This window comes from Chrysemys picta, chromosome 1 (assembly GCF_011386835.1).
Source record: "Chrysemys picta bellii isolate R12L10 chromosome 1, ASM1138683v2, whole genome shotgun sequence".
NCBI classification, from domain to species: domain Eukaryota; kingdom Metazoa; phylum Chordata; order Testudines; family Emydidae; genus Chrysemys; species Chrysemys picta.
In genome coordinates, this window is record NC_088791.1 from 242,723,330 (window position 1) to 242,744,338 (window position 21,009).

General features: G+C 40.3%; 1 protein-coding gene across 2 annotated transcripts in view; it reads left to right on the plus strand.

The window, feature by feature from the left end:
• Positions 1–20,255, plus strand: part of GCC2 (GRIP and coiled-coil domain containing 2) — a 43,228-nt gene extending 22,973 nt beyond the window's left edge. Inside the window, exons 16-23 of one of the 2 annotated variants that reach the window (XM_005306964.5) lie at positions 41–178; positions 4,650–4,771; positions 8,157–8,333; positions 9,199–9,416; positions 11,269–11,463; positions 13,613–13,752; positions 15,080–15,281; positions 17,477–20,255. In XM_005306964.5, the coding sequence (XP_005307021.2) occupies positions 41–178; positions 4,650–4,771; positions 8,157–8,333; positions 9,199–9,416; positions 11,269–11,463; positions 13,613–13,752; positions 15,080–15,281; positions 17,477–17,547 (1,263 nt within the window). In that variant the 3' untranslated portion in view covers positions 17,548–20,255. The remainder of the gene's footprint in view (positions 1–40; positions 179–4,649; positions 4,772–8,156; positions 8,334–9,198; positions 9,417–11,268; positions 11,464–13,612; positions 13,753–15,079; positions 15,282–17,476) is intronic. The other variant, XM_024103950.3, reaches the window with a different exon arrangement.
• Positions 20,256–21,009: the final 754 nt, after the last annotated feature.

Consider the following 21,009-nt stretch of genomic DNA (forward strand, 5'->3'; position numbering starts at 1 on the left):
ACTACATTCTAGTTTTGTTGAAGTGTGTGCTCATTTTCAGATTCAACTGGCTGAACTAACGTCAGAAAAACACAAGATTCAAGAACATCTGCGGACCTCTTTGGAGCAACACCAGCGCACTCTGAATGCTTACCAGCAGAAAATTGCAACCCTACAAGAAGAGTGCAACACAGCAAAGGTACTTTTTCATAAAATAAGTAATAGCTCTTTAGACTGTTAAAAGACAAAGTTACTGAACTTGCACTTTTGCTTCTCTAAAGCTATCGTCTTGCAGGATTCTTACTCCTGGATCTTATTTCCTTGGCAGATGCCTGGAAGGAATTCTCCTAACTTGTAATGGTTTTTGACCTTTTCAGCAATAGCAGCATAGAGCACAAGTTAGGCCTTTTACTACTTGTTTTGCACCGTCCTCCGTGGAATATAAATGCTGCCATCCAAACACTATAGTCAGTTTCTTTGACTGCACCAGAGCTGAGGCTCTGTTGTGATAATTGGGCTGACAAATGTACTGTAATAGTGAGCTCAATTGTAAAAAGTATGTAAAAGTTTGTAAGATGATACAATAACAAATGTTGATGGAAAGTAAAGAGACCAGCTGGGTGAGGTAATATCTGTTATGGGACCAACGTTTGTTGGTGGAAGAGGCAAGCTTTTGAGCTACACAGAGCTCTTTAAGATGGGAAGTACATCAAGTTGCTTTCAATAACGAATGTTATAAACAGCTGCAAGAGACCTGGACACAGAGAGACTCAACTAGTGCAAACAAAAAAAGGCCACATTGATATAATTCAAGGACTAAATTGAAATCATGCTAGGTAAAAATAAAAAATGTAGAACCAGAAATTTAATGAACCAAAATTGTTTTCAAATATTAGGCCTAATTGATGGGCAAAATAATGAGGGGATGGGGTATTCCACCCATTGTTCCTTTTGTGGGTCCTTTAAAGAAAAAAACTTAGGGGGAAAATAGGAGAAGACAGACAGAGGCTATTGAAGCAAGCTTCACTATCATAGCTGCCCACGCCACCATCTCCTGGCTGCCTTCCATCATACAAATCCTGAGTAATGTCCTGACCAGGCCAGAGAAGAGGGATCCAGATGAGATCGCCACTCCTACTAGCCATCTGAATCCCAAATACCACTAGAGATAAAATAGAATCAGACTTTAACAGCAGCAACAACAGCTCCAGCCCATCTCGGCTAACATCTCTTTTTCCCAAGAGGACAGTTATTACCATCTGAGAAATGGTCAAACTAGGGGATTTTTCATTTAAACTTCTCTCCAGCTAAAGGAAAAAGGAACAAAAAATGCTGTTAAAATACATTTCAAATGCTTTAACTATGTTTCCTTTTCTGTAACTTTAATAAATTGTTAAAAAGATTTTTCATGTGTTTACCATAGTCCTAAGTCAACTGAGGTCTATGTATACCAAACCTCGTTTAACTCTGTTTAATGATAGGCAGTGACTGGGTTATGTTAACACCTTTGGCCCGTTTATTCCATTTAAATTAATATACAGCAGCTCCCAGAAAAAGAAGCCGCCTCAAGATGATCAACATATGTGTGCCTTGGAGGAAAAAAGAAAATAACCTCACAAACCAGAAACTCCAAACTCTGTGAGGGAGGCGGGTAAGGGAGTGTCCTAAAGACAACATTGTCTGAAAAGCAGAGTTCAAAAATAAGTAATTTTCTCTTTGGAAGATATTATTTTTGCAGGATTCTCACATCCCAAATGAACATGAGTAGAGGCGCAATGACCAGCAGTAGCAAAGCTAGTGCCAACTGTGTGAAGAGGTAGAGGTTTTTGTTAATATTTAGCATAAACAGTAAGAGGTGTAACAACATTCAAGTCTGTGGGAAGAGATCGCAATTTGAGAGAATTCCATGCTGAAAATAAAGGACATCTTAACATTAAATTCTTCTTACGGGAGGCAAACGTCTGGAATCCCCCATCTTGGAAAAGTTCTGGAGCACAGAGCGTCTTCTGGAAACTGAATACAAGGAGTAATACTTTGTAAATGTCTGGAGAGAGGACCAAATAGCGGCTGTGCAATTCTCTGTGGTGAATACATCCATCTAATCAAATAGGCCTTGACATGGCTTCCAGATAATAGCAGTGTGAAATGCCTTTGGGACATAGTTCTCTTTGTGACAGCATTGCTCAGCAAATTTGGTTTCTTAATCAAATAAAATTGGGTGGAGTTAGTCTGCTCCAAATAGACTCCCAAGGACTTCTGACACTGATGGTGGAACACTAACATAACTTCGGATGGGAATCTCAAGTGAGTCCACGTTACCACCTTATCCTTGTAAAAATGAATCTGGTATAAGGTGCTTCCATTCACTAGCACCAGGAAAATGACTGTCAGGCTAGGTCCACACTACCCGCCTGATTCGGCGGGTAGAGATCGATCTTCTGGGATCGATTTATTGAGTCTCATCTGGACACGATAAATCGATCCCAGAAGCGCCCCCCCGTCGACTGCGGAACTCCTGCTCGCCAAGAGGAGGAAGCGCTGTCGACGGGGGAGCTTGCCTGCGCCGCGTGGACCCGCAGTAAGTAAACTTAGTTCGATCTAGGAAACGTCGACTTCAGCTACGCTATTCTCGTAGCTGAAGTTGCATTTCCTACATTGATTCCCCCGCCCCAGTGTGGACCAAGCCTCAGTGTAAGAAACGTAAGTTCATAGGAATTAGTGTTTTAAAGGAGCTTTCATCAGGACCATATTTGCATTTCTCTGCAGAGGTGTTGTTTTTTTTAATTGGAGGTTTTAGAAGTGGGGAGCCCAGCATGAAATGACAAAGGGTTGCAGAGACACACTTCTACCTGAGACTGGTTCATAAGCCAAAAAAGATATTTCTGGAAGGAGTTAGTCTATACAATAGACTGAGACAGGCGAAGAAAGTAGTCAAGCAGTTTTTGTAGCACAAGTAAAGGAGTCCATATGGGCCTTATTGTACTACACTTTCCCACGGGAAGCCCTAGGTTCTGTTTGGTAGATGGCTTCTGAATCAGCTGCTTGAACACACCATACCTACAAACCTCTAATCTGTCAGAAGCCAAGCTGTAAGGGGGAGAGTTTCTTGGAGCCAGACCTATAGGAGCGTGTCTCGTTTGCCTCAAGGAAAGTTTGGGGGCACTCAACTCACCAAATTTCTTAGCTATCCAGGGCAACCTTTGTAGACTCATTGGGCATTTCCACACATCATGGCTAATTCCTTCATGGGCAATGCAAAGCATCCATCCTGGATGTAGTTCTGCCACACTGACATGGTATGAAGCTGTTGTGTGGCCAGCCCTCTTTCTTGGATACTACATCTGCAAAAGAAAAAGAGTGCTGACACCTCAGAGGAGCACATGACCAATGAAAAGGTGAGCATCAAGATAGTTGCCAAGTCACAACTAAGAAATTAGCTGCAAAAACAGCAGAGCAAGTGAAGATGCATTGAATACAACAAAGGCTGCTTATCAAATATTTTGGGGGTGGATTACTTTAACTCAAGTGCCTGAATGAAAGGAAAAGTGAAGGACTCGTTTAAAAAAAAATTATATTGATGAACATCACAAGAGCCAGAAGAGCTGTAGCAATGGCTGTTGAAGTACAGTCTCCCCATGGAAGCCCCTTCACCAACCACAGTTAAGAAACGACTGGAACATTCAGAGAGACGTATTTATATTTAGCAGGGGGTGGTGTATTACATCCAGTAGAGGGCATGACATCTGTTGCCCTCAATGTTTAAAAAAAAAAAAAAAAAAAAAAAAACCACAAGCTATGAGAATTCCACCAGCCACTTGCTGAGATTCAGGAGAGAAAATCATGCACAGATGGTATTTTTAGAGAAGGGGAGCACAAAACATTGAATACTGGATGAGCAGTGCTTGTCAAGTCAGTGTGATTAATACACATTCTTCTGGCTGTAAGAGTCGTGGTCAAAGATGAAGCTACCTGACTCTCTCTTTTTTAATGGCAGGAAATTTACATTAATATAACTTTAATTTACATGTTAAGTGATTTTTAGTATAAGCATAGTAAAAAAACAGAAAATAAACAGTATATACTTTTTTAAAAACAAAGTATGGAATTTTTCCATCTTGTTTTCTTGAACAAAAATACCAGAATGACTCAGAAATCCAGTCTTAGTACAAATAGATGTCTGATTATGACTGTAACAGTGACTGACTATGACAAAGCCTGTGTGTTGACAGAGGAAATGATTGTCTGTGTTGTTTCTATCGCCATCTTGTTTTGGAGTTGCTATTTATAATATTTTGTTGGTGGTAGTTTTTATTTTTAAGGACTTTGTAATGTTTTATAGTACTATTTGTATGTTACAATGTATTATATACAATTGTGTGTTTGTAAACTGTCTGAAAGACAGATGTGATTAACACTAATGTTCTCCCTATACCAAAAAAAGTTTACCTACCAATCATGGAATATTGCATTTTAAATGAACTGGCTCTCTTAGGTGATATATTAACCATTTTAATCATCCCTTCAACACAACAAAAAAGGAAATGCAACTGTTCATATTTCTTGATCTTTAAACAATGTAATATGCACATGGATCACAAAGTAAAACTGAAACTATTTGGTTTTATATAAATGGCATATATAATTCAGGGTTTTCTTTTTTCACATTATAGGCAGAACAAGTTGCTGTTACCTCTGAATTTGAAAGCTACAAAGTCCGTGTTCATAATGTTTTAAAACAACAAAAGAATAAATCTGCTTCTCAGACTGAAACTGAGGGAGCCAAGCAAGAAAGGTAAAAATTATGTCTATAAGTGCTCAGTAGTCAAAGCCTAAAGAAGCCAACAATAAGCAAGACTTTTTTTGCTATTGTATACCTATTTAAATAAAGGGGCAGGGGGATGAGAAATCCACTTCAGTAGTCTTTTTGGCTAACAAACTGCAGTAATGTGTCAGAAATGTTCATCTATGTGATGATTCTTGGTTCACAACTAATTTTTGGCATTCATATTTTATAACTGAGGATTACTGAAATACCCAGACAGAACACTTGAAAGGGATGCCATCAACTTATAAATCACATTTCAGTCTAAAAAATGTTCACATATCTGTTACTATAGCTAAAAGATTTTTAAAATCCCTATTTTTCACTAAGATTATGTTCTGCATTTGATATTACTCTGAAAAATAAAAAATTTTCACTATTTCCCCGAGGGCTACTAGGTACTACAGTAATACAAATAAATAATATATAGTCAGCCAATTTCTCCTGTTTCTGTGGGGTCTTCCACATGAAAAAAAAATACTGGTGGGTGAGGGAATAGTGTTGTGACTATCAAACCCAAAAAACTGGCAGGAAAACTCAAGCACAGATTTAAAACCTGAATCTAATTTTAACTCATTATTAGAAATGGGGGAAGGGACAGCTCAGTGAGCATTGGCCTGCAAAACCCAGGGTTGGGAGTTAAATCCTTGAGGGGGCCACTTAGAGGTCTGGGGCAAAAATCGGTACTTGATCCTGCTAGTGAAGGCAGGGGGCTGGACTCGATGACCTTTCGGGGTCCCTTCCAGTTCTATGAGATAGGTATATCTCCATATATAAATCACTTGATTTCCAAGTTGACCAAACCCCTTTTTCAGTAACTAGTGCTGGGACTGCTATTTTGAACATAATGGCTGTTGGCAAAACACTTTGAGTTTGATACATTTACATTTTGTTTTTATATAGCTATATAACACAGATAGCTTAGAGTAAGGCTTTATTTTCTGGATTTAAAAGAAAACAGGTAACCTTTATTCCTGAATGAATGTATGTTTACACTCCCTTTCTCCACCTTCTCCCTCACCAAAACTTGAAACACTTTTTTTTCCTGCATGGATTATCTGTTTTCTCTTGTCCCCGCTTGGATGGGGGATGGACTCTTGAGGTTCAGAATAAAGCTGAAATGAATGTCTGTCTTTTGGTCAACAGTTTCCATGTAAGCCTGATTTGTGGCATGAAAATGTACTGCTGAAAATAGTTTTCAGCTACAACCTTCCTTACAAAAAAGCTGCTGTTCACACCAGCTCAACTGAACCATTGTTAGCCTCAGCGAAGGGCGAGTGTAGGCAATGCTCCAGGGGCCAGTCCTGTTCTTACCAGCACGTCAATTAGACTTGCTTTCAGCAAGGTTAACTGACATGGCGGTTTAAAAAAAAAAAAAAAAAAACCTAAACCGTTCCAGTCCCAGAAAACTTGCATACACAACAGTTTTACCCATTGTTACCCTTTCTTTTGTAAACTTTTCCTGGCATAAACATGGTGAAAAGGTGAACTGAACTAGTACTGAAAACTTTTAAATGCAAGTATAGGCCAGACAAATTCAATGCAGTTTCAGAAGGTCTTAGACTTAATTCCACGTGGGATCTACGCTAGCAGTTACCTGTTTCAGGGTGACCATTCCTGATGGTCATAGTCAAAAAGTGGTCAGTGTCCTAAAATGACAGTTATTGTGCATAAGCCATGGTTAGGGGTACAATTTTGTCACGGAAGTCACAGAATCCATGACTTCCAGAGACCCCAGTGCCTGGGAGCTGTAGGGGCCCCTGACGCCCCTGGTGGCTGGGAACTGCGGGGACCTGAGCTCCCAGCCGGGATGGAGGCTGGGGTGCCCGGAGCACCGAGGCAGTGAGGAGACCCCAAACTCCCCACCACTGCGGGCAGCAGGGCTCCCAGGAAGTCCCAGCCACCAGGAGCAGCAGGGGTGCCCCGCAGCTCCAGAGTTCCACGGGCACCCTGGGACTCGGAGCTGCCGTGGGCGCCCCGGAGTTTGGAGCCACCACAGGTGGTGGGGGGACCTTGCACCTCTGAGGTTGATGTGGGGAGCTGCAGGCATTTTGCCATGCATATTTTTAGTAAAAGTCACAGATAGGTCACAGGCTTCTGTGATTTTTTTTTTTTTTCTTTATTGGCCATGACCTGTCCGTGACTTTTACTAAAAATATGCATGACAGAATCTTAGTCTTAGCCTTGGTTAACTGATCTTTGGCACAGGTCTGGAAATACTGCTGCAGATCCAGCAGAGGGAGTCCTATGATTCGTTGGGGGGGGGATCCCTGATAGAAACTATTAAATAGCATCTGAGCTGTTGCCTATTGGAAAAAAAAAAATACTGAGAATTCGGAGGAATTCTTCATCAGATTCTAGCTAGTCAGAGCATGAGTTTCTTTGAAACGAGATCGTTGCAAGGGAGTCTCATTTACTTATCGTCCCCTTTTGCCAGCAGAGGAATTCAGATGGGAAGCAGTGTTCTGTTACTACTGGACATAGGCTGTTGGGGAAGGGTTAATTTCAGAAATTGGTAAGTCGGACAGTTTGATCAATAGTTGAATAATACAGGATAAAATTTCAAAGGAAGGATTACTCCCCGAATTAAAGGGTTATTTTTACAACTCTTAACCATACAAATAGTTCATTTTAGAAGTCAATAGAATTATTCACATCAGCAAGGACTAAGAGCTTGAATAAGCTTGCAGGTTCTTAAAGTTGTATTTTTCTCAAAATTGGGACAGGTGAGTTGGCCTTTTTCCTCTAGTTTCTCTTGCCTGAATCAATTTATCTGACTATAGCACACTGACTGGTTTTTCTGGTGTTAATTTTTGTGGGTTGCCACCTTCCCCCCAACCCAATTTTTTACAACCGTCTCCTGTTTCTTTCCTGTAGCTTGTGTTCACCCCTGCCAGGCTGGCACAAAACAAACAAATACAAAAAACGCCCAAGAGACATTTCTTACCTAAACCTGCACCCCACCCATTATCTATTTTCCTTCCCACCCACAGCTTCTCTAGCTTTGTCCCCCATAACTTGTCTAATGCTGAAAGGATTATTAACAACACTCTTTCACTCCTCTTCCCCCACCCCCCTTTAATCAGGCAATGCTTCAAGCTGATCCAGGAACAATGGGACACAAGCAAGCCATGTGTTCCTGGGACAATCCCGAAATCAGCTATTTTGTTGTCATTTCAGCTAGGGTTAGATTCTAGAAAGATTTCCGTCATAACACTGAATCATTCAAATCATTTAGTGTAATGAAAAGGTAATTCAGATCTAATAGAATAGATTACCCAACATATTAATGATACATTTGGCGGTTCTAAAATGGGATAACTCTCTTTAAAATATGTATTCTTTTTTTCCTTAGAGAACACATGGAAATGGTGATAGACCAACTAAAAGTAAAGTTACAAGATGCCCAGCATAACTTACAAATCAATGGAACTGAACTTCAAGCATTGCAGTCTGAACATGACACCCTGCTGGAACGGCACAATAAGATGCTGCAGGAGACGGTGACGAAAGAGGCAGAACTCCGAGAAAAGTATGGTTCTCTGATGACGAAATATGTTGTATTATTGTGTGTCCAGTTGGTGCCAAGCCTTTGTTTGTTTGAACTCTCTACATTCATGGAAAGGGTATAATTGTGTGCAGAAAGTTAGCGGGATTTCCATAAGACCTGTTAATTTCTTGCTGTCAACATCTTCCTACTCAAATTTCCCTAAACCTTTTTTCTGTTTAACTGTCTACTTTCAAAGATTACATTTTTGCAGCTGATTGAGTGCTGCTTGCTACTTCTAAGTACCATGTACAGAACTCCCATTGTGTTGAAAAATTTAATCTAGTGAAGTAATCTGCTGCAAATGTCCACTTCTAACTAGGAAAAGAGTTCAAATCTCTAAATTGCAGTACAGACAGAATGGTGGGAATCCCATCATTGCCAGTTAAAGTCCAATTAGTGCCCTTGGAAAGGTAACATTTTAAATATCTCCTTCCCACAATCCCCATTTCACTATTTTAGTCACAGTGAGCATCTGTGACTTTTTTAATTTTTCAGACAGTATTATGGGTGTCTTAAATGTTTCTGCTTCAGGGCACTTCAACAAACTCCATCATTCCCCTCATCCCTTACTGCTTCCCTGTGTAGTACTGTCAAACTTCTTTCTTGTCACAGAGAGTGGGATGGAATAGTCTTTGGAATTGTTGACATTTGGTATGGGTGGAGAGTAACAAAAGATACTTTCAGCTCCCGTTGGCCATAGAAACAAAGACCAGACCTGATACTTGAACCTGGGTCTTTTATTTAGCAGTGAAGCATGAGGCACAAATTTTTCCTTAGGTTGGCATAATTAGTAGAAAAAAAATAACACAATTGGGAATCATCTATAAGGTAAACGTTCACCTTTCAGAGTCTGTACTATACAGTCTGAGAACATGGTGTTGAAGTCAGAGCATGCACAGACTGTGAGTCAGCTGACGACCCAGAACGAAGCTCTTCGGAACAGTTTTAGAGATCAAGTGAGGCATTTGCAAGAAGAGCATAGGAAGACTGTAGAGACCTTGCAACAGCAGCTATCCAAGGTAGAAGCCCAATTCTTCCAACTTAAGAGTGAACCTAGCACAAGAGGTAAGTTTGTACAGTCATGCAGCCCAAAAACTCCCTTTTTGTTGATTATTCATGTTTAGCTAAGTGGCAGACTGATTCATCACTTCTCTGTAGTCGATAATCATACAAACGTCTCCAAAAACATATGGTGTACCCATTTACCAACTGTGTTTTACATATAAAATGGTAAGCACTGATATTGGTCTCAACTATTGATACAGTACTTATGTCAATTACGTCACTTTATTTCCTCTGTGACATCTGGGATTCTGTCTCCTTACTGACAGAGGGAGGAAGAGTCATTCTAGAAATTATTAAGAGTCATTATTGCTCTGCCTGTCCATTTGTGTCAGGTTTTGGAGAGCCCATTGGACATCTGCTTCCAAGATAAGGAGTAAAGCTACTGATTCAGCGCATATAGAAGAAGCTACAACTTCTCATCGCAACAGACAGCTGTGTAGCTTAGATCTTGGGTTAGCAAAAGAGCAATAGAATGTGATAGTGTGTAGTAAACTGTATTTGTAATATATTCTTAAATGTTGTACCAAGCAGTTATAAAACCCCTTTTTAGCCATATATAGATCAGTGGTATATGTGTCTGATAGAGATGAGTGTTGTCTTGTTTTTTATTATTTAAAAATTTACTGAGAAGCCAGGGTATTGAATGGTTCAGGGTATTGATAATAGGAAATAGAGCCTTTGAACTCATGGTCATGGGTTGAAACCTAACCTAAGCTGATAGTCCCCAAATGCTATTCGGCTACACAGTGACATGTATAGAGTGAATTGGTGATCTCAGCTCATTTCCTAATGGGTCAGTCTGTATTATAAAGATTACCATCCAAACTGGCACCCTTGTTGGCAGTCTCAAAAAATAAGTTGAAAACTGATTCTGGAAGCTGAGCTAAAGTCACTTTTAGAAGGGGTCTCCCCAGTTCAGGATCTAGGTACATTATAGATGGGGGAGGGGCGCGCAGGGAAAGAAGGGGCTTATGTTTATGCTGCTTCTGCTTGTACTTTATTTCTTCTGTGTATGTGTCTCTGTCTCTTTCTCCACATCCGTCAACATGCAACTTTCAAAAGCACTAAAATCCCTTGAGGTTTAGTTTCTAAATTGAAACAATCTACATTATTATTTTTAAAAAATCCCTCACCACTGTTACTGAACCATATACTAATTAAATGAACAGGTGTGCTGTGAAATGCTTACCCTTCCAAAAGAGTAAAAAACTAACCCTTAGTCCGTATCTTTCTAAAGGTAAAACCAGCACCATCCTTTCATATTTTTATCATATGTACTGAAAAAAGATATGATGATCCAGAATGTTTTCTGCTGGGATTTGTGTGGGTGAGTGGGCACGGACCAGAAACTGGACTGAGACAACCCATTTGGTTCATAGGTGCAATCTCTTAGGGGGTAACTGTCCAGCTTTTCACTCCTTCTTTCCCTTTCTCTGTGGCTGTAGGATTAATGCAGCCTCATCTCTGGTCTTACTTCTCACTGCCCACCACCACCCAAATTTAAGATGGTTACACCAATGACTTGTTTCACATAGGCCATTTAAAAGACGCTTTAAATCACTGGTAATCTCGGCTCTAGTTATAGTGGTGTCTTCAAAGTGAAAGGCTGTGTTTTATAGTGTGAAATATGCTTTATTCATTCTTTAAGGATGACTGAACTTCTCACATGATGCTTTATTTCACTTTGCTGCTTGTGTACATCTCCTTAATTTAAGATGCTAAAAGATGTATTCAGCGTCTTTAGTTCTCATGTTCTCCTTCATATCCGGTTGAGTGGCTTCTGGGGGATCATTCCCAGCATACAGCCGTGTTATTTATTAATGTATGCCATCCGAAAGAAATTCTTTTTCAGGTCCAGCTGTTTCAAACCTGCCAGTGAAGAACTTGCGAGAACGGAGAAACACTGACCTTCCTCTTCTTGATGTGCACACTGTAGCTAGGGAAGAGGGAGAAGGAATGGAAACAACTGACACAGAGTCTGTGTCTTCTGCCAGTACCTATATGCCATCATTGGAACAACTTCTTAATTCTCCTGAAGCAAAATTTGGCAAGTATTTTTTAAATAAATGTTTAAGTACTTAACTAATTTGAGTTATAGAATCAATATTACTTGGTACTTTTTTGGACACCATAGAAAGTTGTCCCTTACAGCATTGAGATACTTATCATTCTTTCTCCCACTTTACTACCATAACTTTTCCCCCCTGGTGTTGCAGCAACGTTGGGTGGGATTTTCAAGGGAGACTTAAGCATCTGACAGCCTCTTCAGATGCCTAAGTCCAAAATCTAGATCCTCAAGACCCCTGTTCAGCTGCCACCTAACCCTATAGGCACCTAAATTTCCACTGGTAAGGTCCCCTACATGCCTAAATTTCTGCCAAAGATCTCACTTGCAAGGCCCCGTACAGTAGATGTGCTCACAGGCCATCATAGATCACATCCCCTGGACTGGGCCATGCATAAAATGGAGGAGAATGTGGTGGTGATGACCTTTTACCCAGTTGCCTCATGGTTAGAGCACTCACGTAGGATGTGGGAGGCCCAGGTTCAAGTCCCCCTCAGCCTGATGTGGAGCAGGGACTTGAATATGGGTCTCCCACATCCCAGGGGAGTGCCCTAACACACACTCTCTGCTCTTGCTCGCTCTCTCTGGTGTAATGATTATTTTTAAATATATTTTGTATAAATGGAACAGCTTCAACAGAAGAGATTGAGAGTCTCACCCAGGAATACCCCTTAGCTCAGTGGAATGTGGGAGAGCTGGGTTCAAGTCCTTGCTTTACATCAGGCAGAATGGGGATTCAAACCCAGTTCTCCCGCATCCTGGGGGAGTGTTTAACCACTGGGCTATGGGCTGAAAGTGTCTGTGTGCACGCGCGTGTGTACGTACGTACGTGTACACACACAAAAATGAGTGACTTGGATTAGGTACCTATCCCCAGGAGATGGTTTGTGGCTGTGACATCTGAATGGAGATACGCACCTAACTCCCTTTGAGGGACAGGACTTAGGCCACACCCCTCTCCTGAGCATTTCCTACTGGCTAGCTTAGATGGCTAGATAGGCTCTCCGCTCAACATGTTCTGTAAATCCCCCTTTTTAGGTACCTGACTCTCCTCAGGCATTGTATAAAAAGCCTGAGCTCCTAACTTGGGGTTGTGAATTCCACTTGGCAGCAGGTCATCTAAAAGTTAGGTGCTGTAATGCTCAGCCTAAGCTGCGCCTTAAGAATCCCACCCCTTGTAATAGAGCATTGGACACTGCTGCTACCACAAACATTGCTACTTGAGGAGTTGGCTGAGGCTTATGAGAGTAATTTAGCATCTCTTAGGGGTTAGAAATCTGAACTTTGATTCCTTCATATTGCAGACACTAGACCCCTATGCATTGTTAGCACTGTGTGTACATTGACATTATTAATTTTTGTCCTTGAATAGGGATTAAGGGTTATGTTTGTTACAGTTTTTATTCATGGATTCCAAGACTTCTTAAAATTTGTATAAAAAAAAAAATTATATTTAGGAACTTACATGGGAAAGAGAACAGATGGTTGCATGAGTAGGTAAACTGTAGGAACTGAGAGTGTGAAGAGAACAGCTCAGAATACTGCATAGAAAGCTATTAAGTTTTCATCCAACTCCTATTAAAATCAGACACAAAACTTCCACTGGCTTTAATGTGAGCTGGATTGGGTCACTGGAGAACATAAAATCAGCGGGAACTTGTGCCAAAGTGCATGGATTTGCTTTTGAAGTCGCAAAAAAGTAGAGCAGGGAAATGCAGGACCACCAGCTGATTGTACAGAGATGACAAGCAAGTCCAAAAACAATTTTGAGAAAATATTTAATTCCTCTGAAAGGAAAAACAACCCAGGAGTCCCTCCCCCAAACTTTTAAAGAAACACTGAAGTCAGATTCTACAAAAATAGTTTGGTTGCTACAAACTCTTTTTAGTACTTTTTTTTAATTTCATGTATATACAAAAAAAATCACAAACCAAAAATTTGGCAGCAAGAATAGAAATGCGTGGTGATGTAAAATCTGACTTTTCAGAGTTTTTCATTTCTGTGATTTAGTGTTGCCACCATGACACCAGTGTAATTCTGAAAAATGACCCTGATAAACCATCAGTCCAAATGTAAAGTACTATGTAAAGTAAACTCCAAAGTAATCTGTTTTTGAAATATAACATTGCAGAGCCACCTCAATGGCAAACAGAACTCACCAAAGAAGAGCTGGTCCAGAAGCTAAACACAACAACAAAAAGTGCTGATCATTTGAATGGATTGCTTCATGAATCGGAAGCAACCAATGCAATATTAATGGAACAAATTAAGGTTAGTAGTCATGCACTCACTGACATTTTAGATATGGCTCTTTAGCTGGGGTTGTTTGTTTGTTTTGTTTTGTTTACTGTATGTATGTATGTGTTCCAAAGCAAATCCTTTTGTACCTTAATACCAAATCAGTTGTTTCACAGAACTTATTATTCAAACTGGAATGTTTGAAATTTGGTGAGATGCAAAATTTAACGACCTATAATTTTTTCAAATTCCACATACTGTATGTACATAACATTGACAAAATACACCCAGTACACCTCTACCCCAATATAACGCGACCTGATATAACACGAATTCGGATATAACACAGTAAAGCAGTGCTCGGGGAGTCGGGGGGGGGGGGGGGGGGCAGGGATACGCATTCCTGTGGATCAAAGCAAGTTTGCTATAACGCGGTAAGATTTTTTTTGGCTCCCGGAGACAGTGTTATATCGGGCTAGAGGTGTACTTGGTAAGATAAAAGTCAGTTCTCACATGCAAAAAAAGATGACATTTCTTCTCAGAAAAAGCACAACAGTTTAGGTTAAATTATTCTTCCCATGTAACTAATTTTCCTTCCCCCCCCCCCCCCCCCCCACACACACCTTTACTCAATGGATGTAAATGTAGGTTGAGCTTAAGATTCCTTGGATGCTTGAATACTGAGCTGATATAGCATCAGATGACTGTTACTTATCTAATTTTATTTTAGAAGCTACTCAATTTGATCAGTGTTGGTGGATTCAAAGGTGCTGTTTTCAAAGACTGTGTTTTACCTCTTTAGTTAATAAAGCCAATTTGCATTTTCTACAACTGAAGGTAACAGCTTTTTGAAGCCAGTCTTCAAAACAGCATTCTTGTGAGGTGCACAGTCTATTAATATCAAAATTTGGGTGCGTACTGCTTGTTTTGCTATATAAATATTTCCTAATTAGATGAGTGAATATTTTGCCAAAACATAACCCAAGTACAGTATCTACTCAACCCTTTGAATTTTACTCCTGATCACCAGAATTGCAGTGTCTGTACCTTGTTCCCCCATACTTTCTTTAAAAGTAATTTAGTTGTATAACTAATATTGCAAAATTTATCCAAAAAGGTGTTTAAGATTATAAATAGGTTAAATGAATTCTGAACCAATAATGTTATCTGGAGGCCAGCTGTACATTCAGGCCTCATGGAATCTTTGCCCAGAACACAACGTATGTAAACTACTGAACACTTTCCTTATTGCATGTCTAATATACATGTGCTGTGTTCCCAGATTAGTTTGTATTCAGTCGTTCATTTTATAAAGATCAATAAGAAAATGTAATATTTAATGGTTTCTTTCTGCCTGCAGCTTCTTAAGAGTGAAGTAAGACGACTGGAAAGGAACCAAGAGCGAGAGAAGTCTGTTGCTAATCTGGAATACTTGAAAAATGTTTTGCTGCAATTTATATTTCTGAAGTCAGGCAGTGAAAGAGAGAGGCTTCTTCCAGTAATGGATACCATGTTGCAACTCAGCCCTGAAGAGAAGGGAAAACTTGTTGCAATTGCCCACGGTATGAGAGGTACTTCTGTATTATCAAAAAGCTGCAGAAACAGAATATGAAAGTAGAAAAGAAAAATGAAACCTGGTGTGACTTCCTTCTGTGCAGATCTTCCAGAACAATAAAGATCAAGAACTTGGTGTAAACAGATAGGGAATAGAACTATTCTGGTCATTTAGGAGGGAGTTAAGATATTCATAACTGTAATAAAACAAGACTGTTAGCCAAAAGTTAAAAATAAAATTATCTGACGTAAAAATACAACCTTTAAGAAACAGTTAGATATAACATCCTTTCTTGTTAAACCTCATAGCAGACATAGTTACTTTTCTGAAGATCTCATTCAAAGTGATATGGGGAAAAAAGGTACTGTGAAGTAGCTCCCGTGGCAGATGCTCTCCCAAGAAACTAGAAGTTTTAGTCTAATTTTAATTAATAAAGGCCATATTATAAAACTAACTTTTTAGTGGCTAATGTCTCCTTCTGAAAATACTCTCCAACAAATATCCCATAAGTACAAGGATCTAGGAAAATTCAGGCCTCTGCAAGAATTTTGTACGTAGACCGCTCCCTCTTATGGTAAGTGTTAAGAGTACTTGTCAAACATAATTCACTCTACAATTTGCAATAGGCTTTTTGTATTATCCCATTCAAAACATTTTTATTGGGTATTTATTGTCATTTTTCCTATTTAGGGAAATTGTAATTAGTTAAACATTTTCGATTGTCAGCTGCAGTTTGTGCACTTTCGAGATCATTTTTTAAATAAGGAATAAGTCAGTTACTCCTGAACATGAAGTAAGGAGAAGTGAGCATGACAGTGAAATGTTTAGAGACACTAATGCACTAAGTGGGAGGATTTATAATTGGAATGGCAAGGCAGAAAAGGTTCCTAGCATTGAATACTGCTGTTCTGGCAGTCCCTAGGGAATAGAGCTTACCATTAACATGGGATCTTCAAGGTGAAGTCAATAAAGGAGATGAAACAGGCCTTTCATCTCTTTGCCAAATGTAGACCTGCTTCCTGAAATACTCTAACCCAGTGGTCACCAACCCGTAGATCCCGATCGACTGGTCGATCTTGAAGCCTCGGCCAGTTGATCGCGATCTCCGGCTGCTAAAAGTCCAGCGGTGTAGCGGAGCTAGGCAGGTTCCCTGCCTGCACCGGCCCCACACCACTCCCAGAAGCAGCCAGCATGCCCCCATGACCTCTGGAGCAGGGCAGGGGTCTTTGTGCACTGCTCCTGCCTGCAAGCACCGCCCCCGCAGCACCCATTGGCCGGGAATGGGGAACTGCGGCCAATGGGAGCTGTGGGGGCAGTGCCTGCAGAGAGTGGCAGTGCACAGAGCCACATGACCCCACCCTCTTCTCCCCCAGGGGCTGCAGGGGCATGCTGGCCGCTTCCGGGAGCGGGGTGGGGTTGGGACAGGTAGGGAGCCTGCCTTAGCCTTGCCGCTCTGCTGACCGGAAGCAGCCTGAAGTAAGTCCAGCCTGGCGGGAACCTGCAACCCAGCCCTGAGCCCTCTCCCGGAGCCAGCACCCCAAATCCCTGCCCCAACCCTGAACCTCCTCCCAGATCTAGCACCCTGTACCCCCTCCTGCACCCAAACTTCCTCCAGAACCCGTACCCCCTCCTGTACCCCAATACACTGCCCCAGCCCGGAGCCCCCTCCTGCACCCAAATTCCCTGCCAGAGCTTGCACCTCTCACCTACTCTTGCACCCCCTGCCCCAGGCTCAGCCCGGAGCCCCCTCCCATATTCCAAACCCCTCGGCCCCAGCCCAGAGCCCGCTGAAAGTGAGTGAGGGCCGGGGAGAGCGAGTTACTGAGGGACGGGGGGATGGAGTGAGCAGAGTGGGGCCTCAGGGAAGGGGCAGGGTAGATCCTGGGTTGCACTTAAATTCAAAAAGTGATCTTGTGTGTAAAAAGGTTGGAGACCACTACTCTAAACAAAGTGTACACTGGACAGTGGTGTTTCATGATGACAAAATCTGTCATGTGGTAGCAGTTTTCCAGAGTGTATTTTAAAAGATATCTCTTCAAAAAAGATAACTGGCGAACATAAGGATGGGATTTGAATGTAGGAAAACTGATAGCAGTAAATTTTTTGTGTCTTTCGTGAATAAGACTGCATCATTCAGTTCACTTGTGCATAGTTGTAGTTCAGTGCTGGTGAAGATTATAAGCATATTTTTCCTCCCTTCAGGTGAGGAAGAAAGTGCATCACGGCCCTCTGGCTGGGCTTCGTACCTTCACAGTTGGTCAGGACTTCGATGAGACAATGGAAATCTTTTAGACATTTACATTCCACAATTGCACTAATAGAGAAATTTTACTATAGAAGAATGAACCTTACATGTGTAGCATTGGCAGTTTTATTTTTCTGATTTTGCAAATTACCTTAAGCAATGAATCTTAGCCTAAAAATGGGAATAGAGGGTTTCTAAAGAATGTGCTCTATTACTTTCCGTCTCCAGGTTCTGACTGCACCAAACTATTTTATTGTTTCTTGTAAACATTTTTAGATTAAGCAAGTTGGTATTCAGGAGTAAAATGAAAGGAGTGAAAAGTTTCTGATTACTTGAGAACATTATTTGGCAAACTGGTCACATATTTTATTTTTATTTAAAATGTCACATAATTTAATAGCTAGAACAATAGGTAAAAATTCTTAATAAAGTACTTCAAAAATACATTTTCAGGACGCTATTTTCACTCAATGTATTTGAAGAAAACAAATAATTTGTATTATTATAAATCTATTGTCCATATATTATAATATCAAAGTCAAATAAAACTGTTTCCACTGCATGATGATCTTTATAAAATATTGCATGGCTCTTAAGAGAATTTGGAGACACATGGCATTTTCTGTTTTGACTTTGGCTAAATTCTCAGTAAAAAAACAGATTCAGAATATAAGGCCTAGGGCCAAAGAGATTAGTGACCCCTAAAAGTTGTCCTGTGTTTAGGATATTAATACGTTGGATGGATATTCAAGGCCTGACATTGGATCAGAGGCTAGAGAGCGTTCAGGGCAGGCCCAGGACAGACATTTTCAAGAATCTGGCACATGTGGGCTGAAATTCTAGGAGAGAGGGCTTAAACTAAGGTATCTTTGTCTGAGGTTGGAATCTGCATAGGCAACTTGAAGGATGAGTAACAAAGACTAGGCAAGAAGCTGTAAGCAGGCACTTACATTATCATGCTAGACTGAAATAAAGGGACTTCGTTATAAAGAATGACGGTAGGAACAAGGAAGGAAGGAAGGGTCTGAATTTGCTGACGTTTACACATCCTAAATAAAACTGCCAGGAAAGAAGGAAGTGTGTTTTCTTGGACAACTTTTATAGCAGGTGCAGTTTGCAGGCATTCTAATGTAAAGAAATTACTCACTTCTTTCTCTTTTCACTCCTCTCTCTGTCTCTGCCTTTTGGTCAAGTGGTTTGTGCTTCATTTTAGATTCTGCTACTTCATGGCTTTTCTGGAAAACAGCACTTCCATCTGTAAGAATAAGTATAATTCTGTTGTAAACAGTGCGCTCATTCCTCCCCCCCCCCCCCCCAGCTTCTATGTTTTGTTTTACTTTTTTCCTCCTAACCCATGCTGTCTTTTTCCTCTACATATTCCAGTTCTGTTCCCTTAATTACTCCATTACTTGTGTGTAAATTTATTATATATACATATGCATTCTTCTCACCTACCATCCAAGACTTTTTCAGGCATTTGTCTCCTCTTCTCCAATATGCTCTTATTCAGTCCTAAAACTCACTTCTGAACACAGAGGAGAGGGAAGATGCACACTTAGACCCACCAGCACATCTTTCTCCACTACAGATACTGCTGCCAGACCACACTTTACAAAACTAATCAGCAAGACCAGGGTTAGGGAAAAGCAGTCCTGAGATTCTGGTGTCCACTCCCTGAATAACATAGTATTAATCAGGACTGTGGTTAATTTGGCCGCAAGAACAGCAGTAGAGATTATCTTGCTATGAGAACAGAATGTCTATAATGAGTAGTTATTGATATGAAAGTGACTATATGTAAATGACTTCTTAGTCATCTCTACTTCCTGTGACTTACTATATTGAGGGGGAAAAACTTTTTTTTTTAATTGCTATTTGCTGTTAGCACTGCAAAGCCAAAATAGTTACTATAGAGTAAATCCTTTTTGGCACAAATCAATTACCAACGCACTTCTTAAATTCTACTTGCAGAATTGTCCTGGGTCATAGATGAGTCAGAAAGCATCCAGTTTGACTTTCCTATCTAGGATTGCAGGCCTCACAATTAGAAAGACATCTTTTGAACAATTGAAGATGCCACTGTGGTGTTCTTACAGTCATTTTTGGACTATAAGCACCCCTTCCGCATCATTGATTTGTTCTAAATCACTAGATGTTAATCCTAATTTTTCTTTTTCACAGTCAGCTGTGATTAGTCTAATTAAAACAATGCCAGGACAAAGTTGGTGGTAAAAGATTTCAGTTCATAATATTTCACTCATATGCTCTTACATTTTTAAATCACAGCAGGAAAATGTCTGCACTGTTTATGTTGATTTCAAAACTAGTTCAACTGAACATTTGCTGCTGTCATGATTCTTTTCTCCTTCAGTCTTTTCTGCACAATATCTACTCAACTGTCTTTGTTATAGAGAGGCTGTGACAAGTGAATTTTTCTTTTAAAATGTGTATTTCAAATCCTAAGATTTTTTTATTTAACTTTGCAAACTGTGAATAGCATTTTATGCTGCTTGCATACTTTAACATGGACCGTATTAAATAGCAATGGCTTTTTGATTTGTTTTCAGACTTTTGACTTGTATATCCACTATTTTAGTGAAACTCAAATATTGTGCTCCTGAATGTAATATACACTTCTTGCATATGCTTTTGCTACAAAGGAACATTATTGAGGCCTTGAAAGAGTGTTGTCGAGAATATTTTAATTATTACAACTAAACATATTTGTATAATGTGTGTGTGATACAATTGTCAGTGCTTTCAAAACAGAACAAATATCTTTCCAGGCTGTGGACGAAACTTCAGCTGTAAGTAAGTGCCTGGGGTTTTAAATACATAGTTACAGTAAACAGGATAGACAGGACATGTGGACTGGAAGCAGAATTATTTTGAATGGTAAATATATATTTCATTAACTTCCATTTTAGTCTGCTAATAAAGCACCCTAGTTGTGACTCAAATTCCAAAAGGCAATTTAAATTGAAAATTAAAGCTGGCACTTTGCTCACCTTGACACTGTGCTGCTCATTTTTAAAGAGTATATGTTGGCCTCACTTTTTGATTCTTTGTTCTGTTTACTATTTTGCAGTACCATATTATCCTGAGTTGTTTACAGACTTGTAAGAAGACATGACCCCTGTCCCACGGAGTTTACATACTTAGGGCCAAATTAGGGGCTCCCTAGCATTAGGAGGAAGAGGGTGTGAGGAGTAAGATGACATAACCCTACTTTCCACCCTTGGCCACAGTTTGATTACAGATGCTGGGGCCTTCAAAAGAGCCTGCCTGTTCTGAAGCTAGTGCTAGGAACTGCAGAGGGAGAGTGTTTGGTTAGGGCCATGGCCCCACCCCCTGCATATCTGTTGGACTGTAGTTCAGCAACTGCTACCTACACTTGCACAAGTCTGCAGCCCACTCCCTTTTATTGCCTTACAAAGGTGTTGTTCCTGCAGGTGCCACCATTTGGCTTGTGCTTCTCTTTTCACCTGCA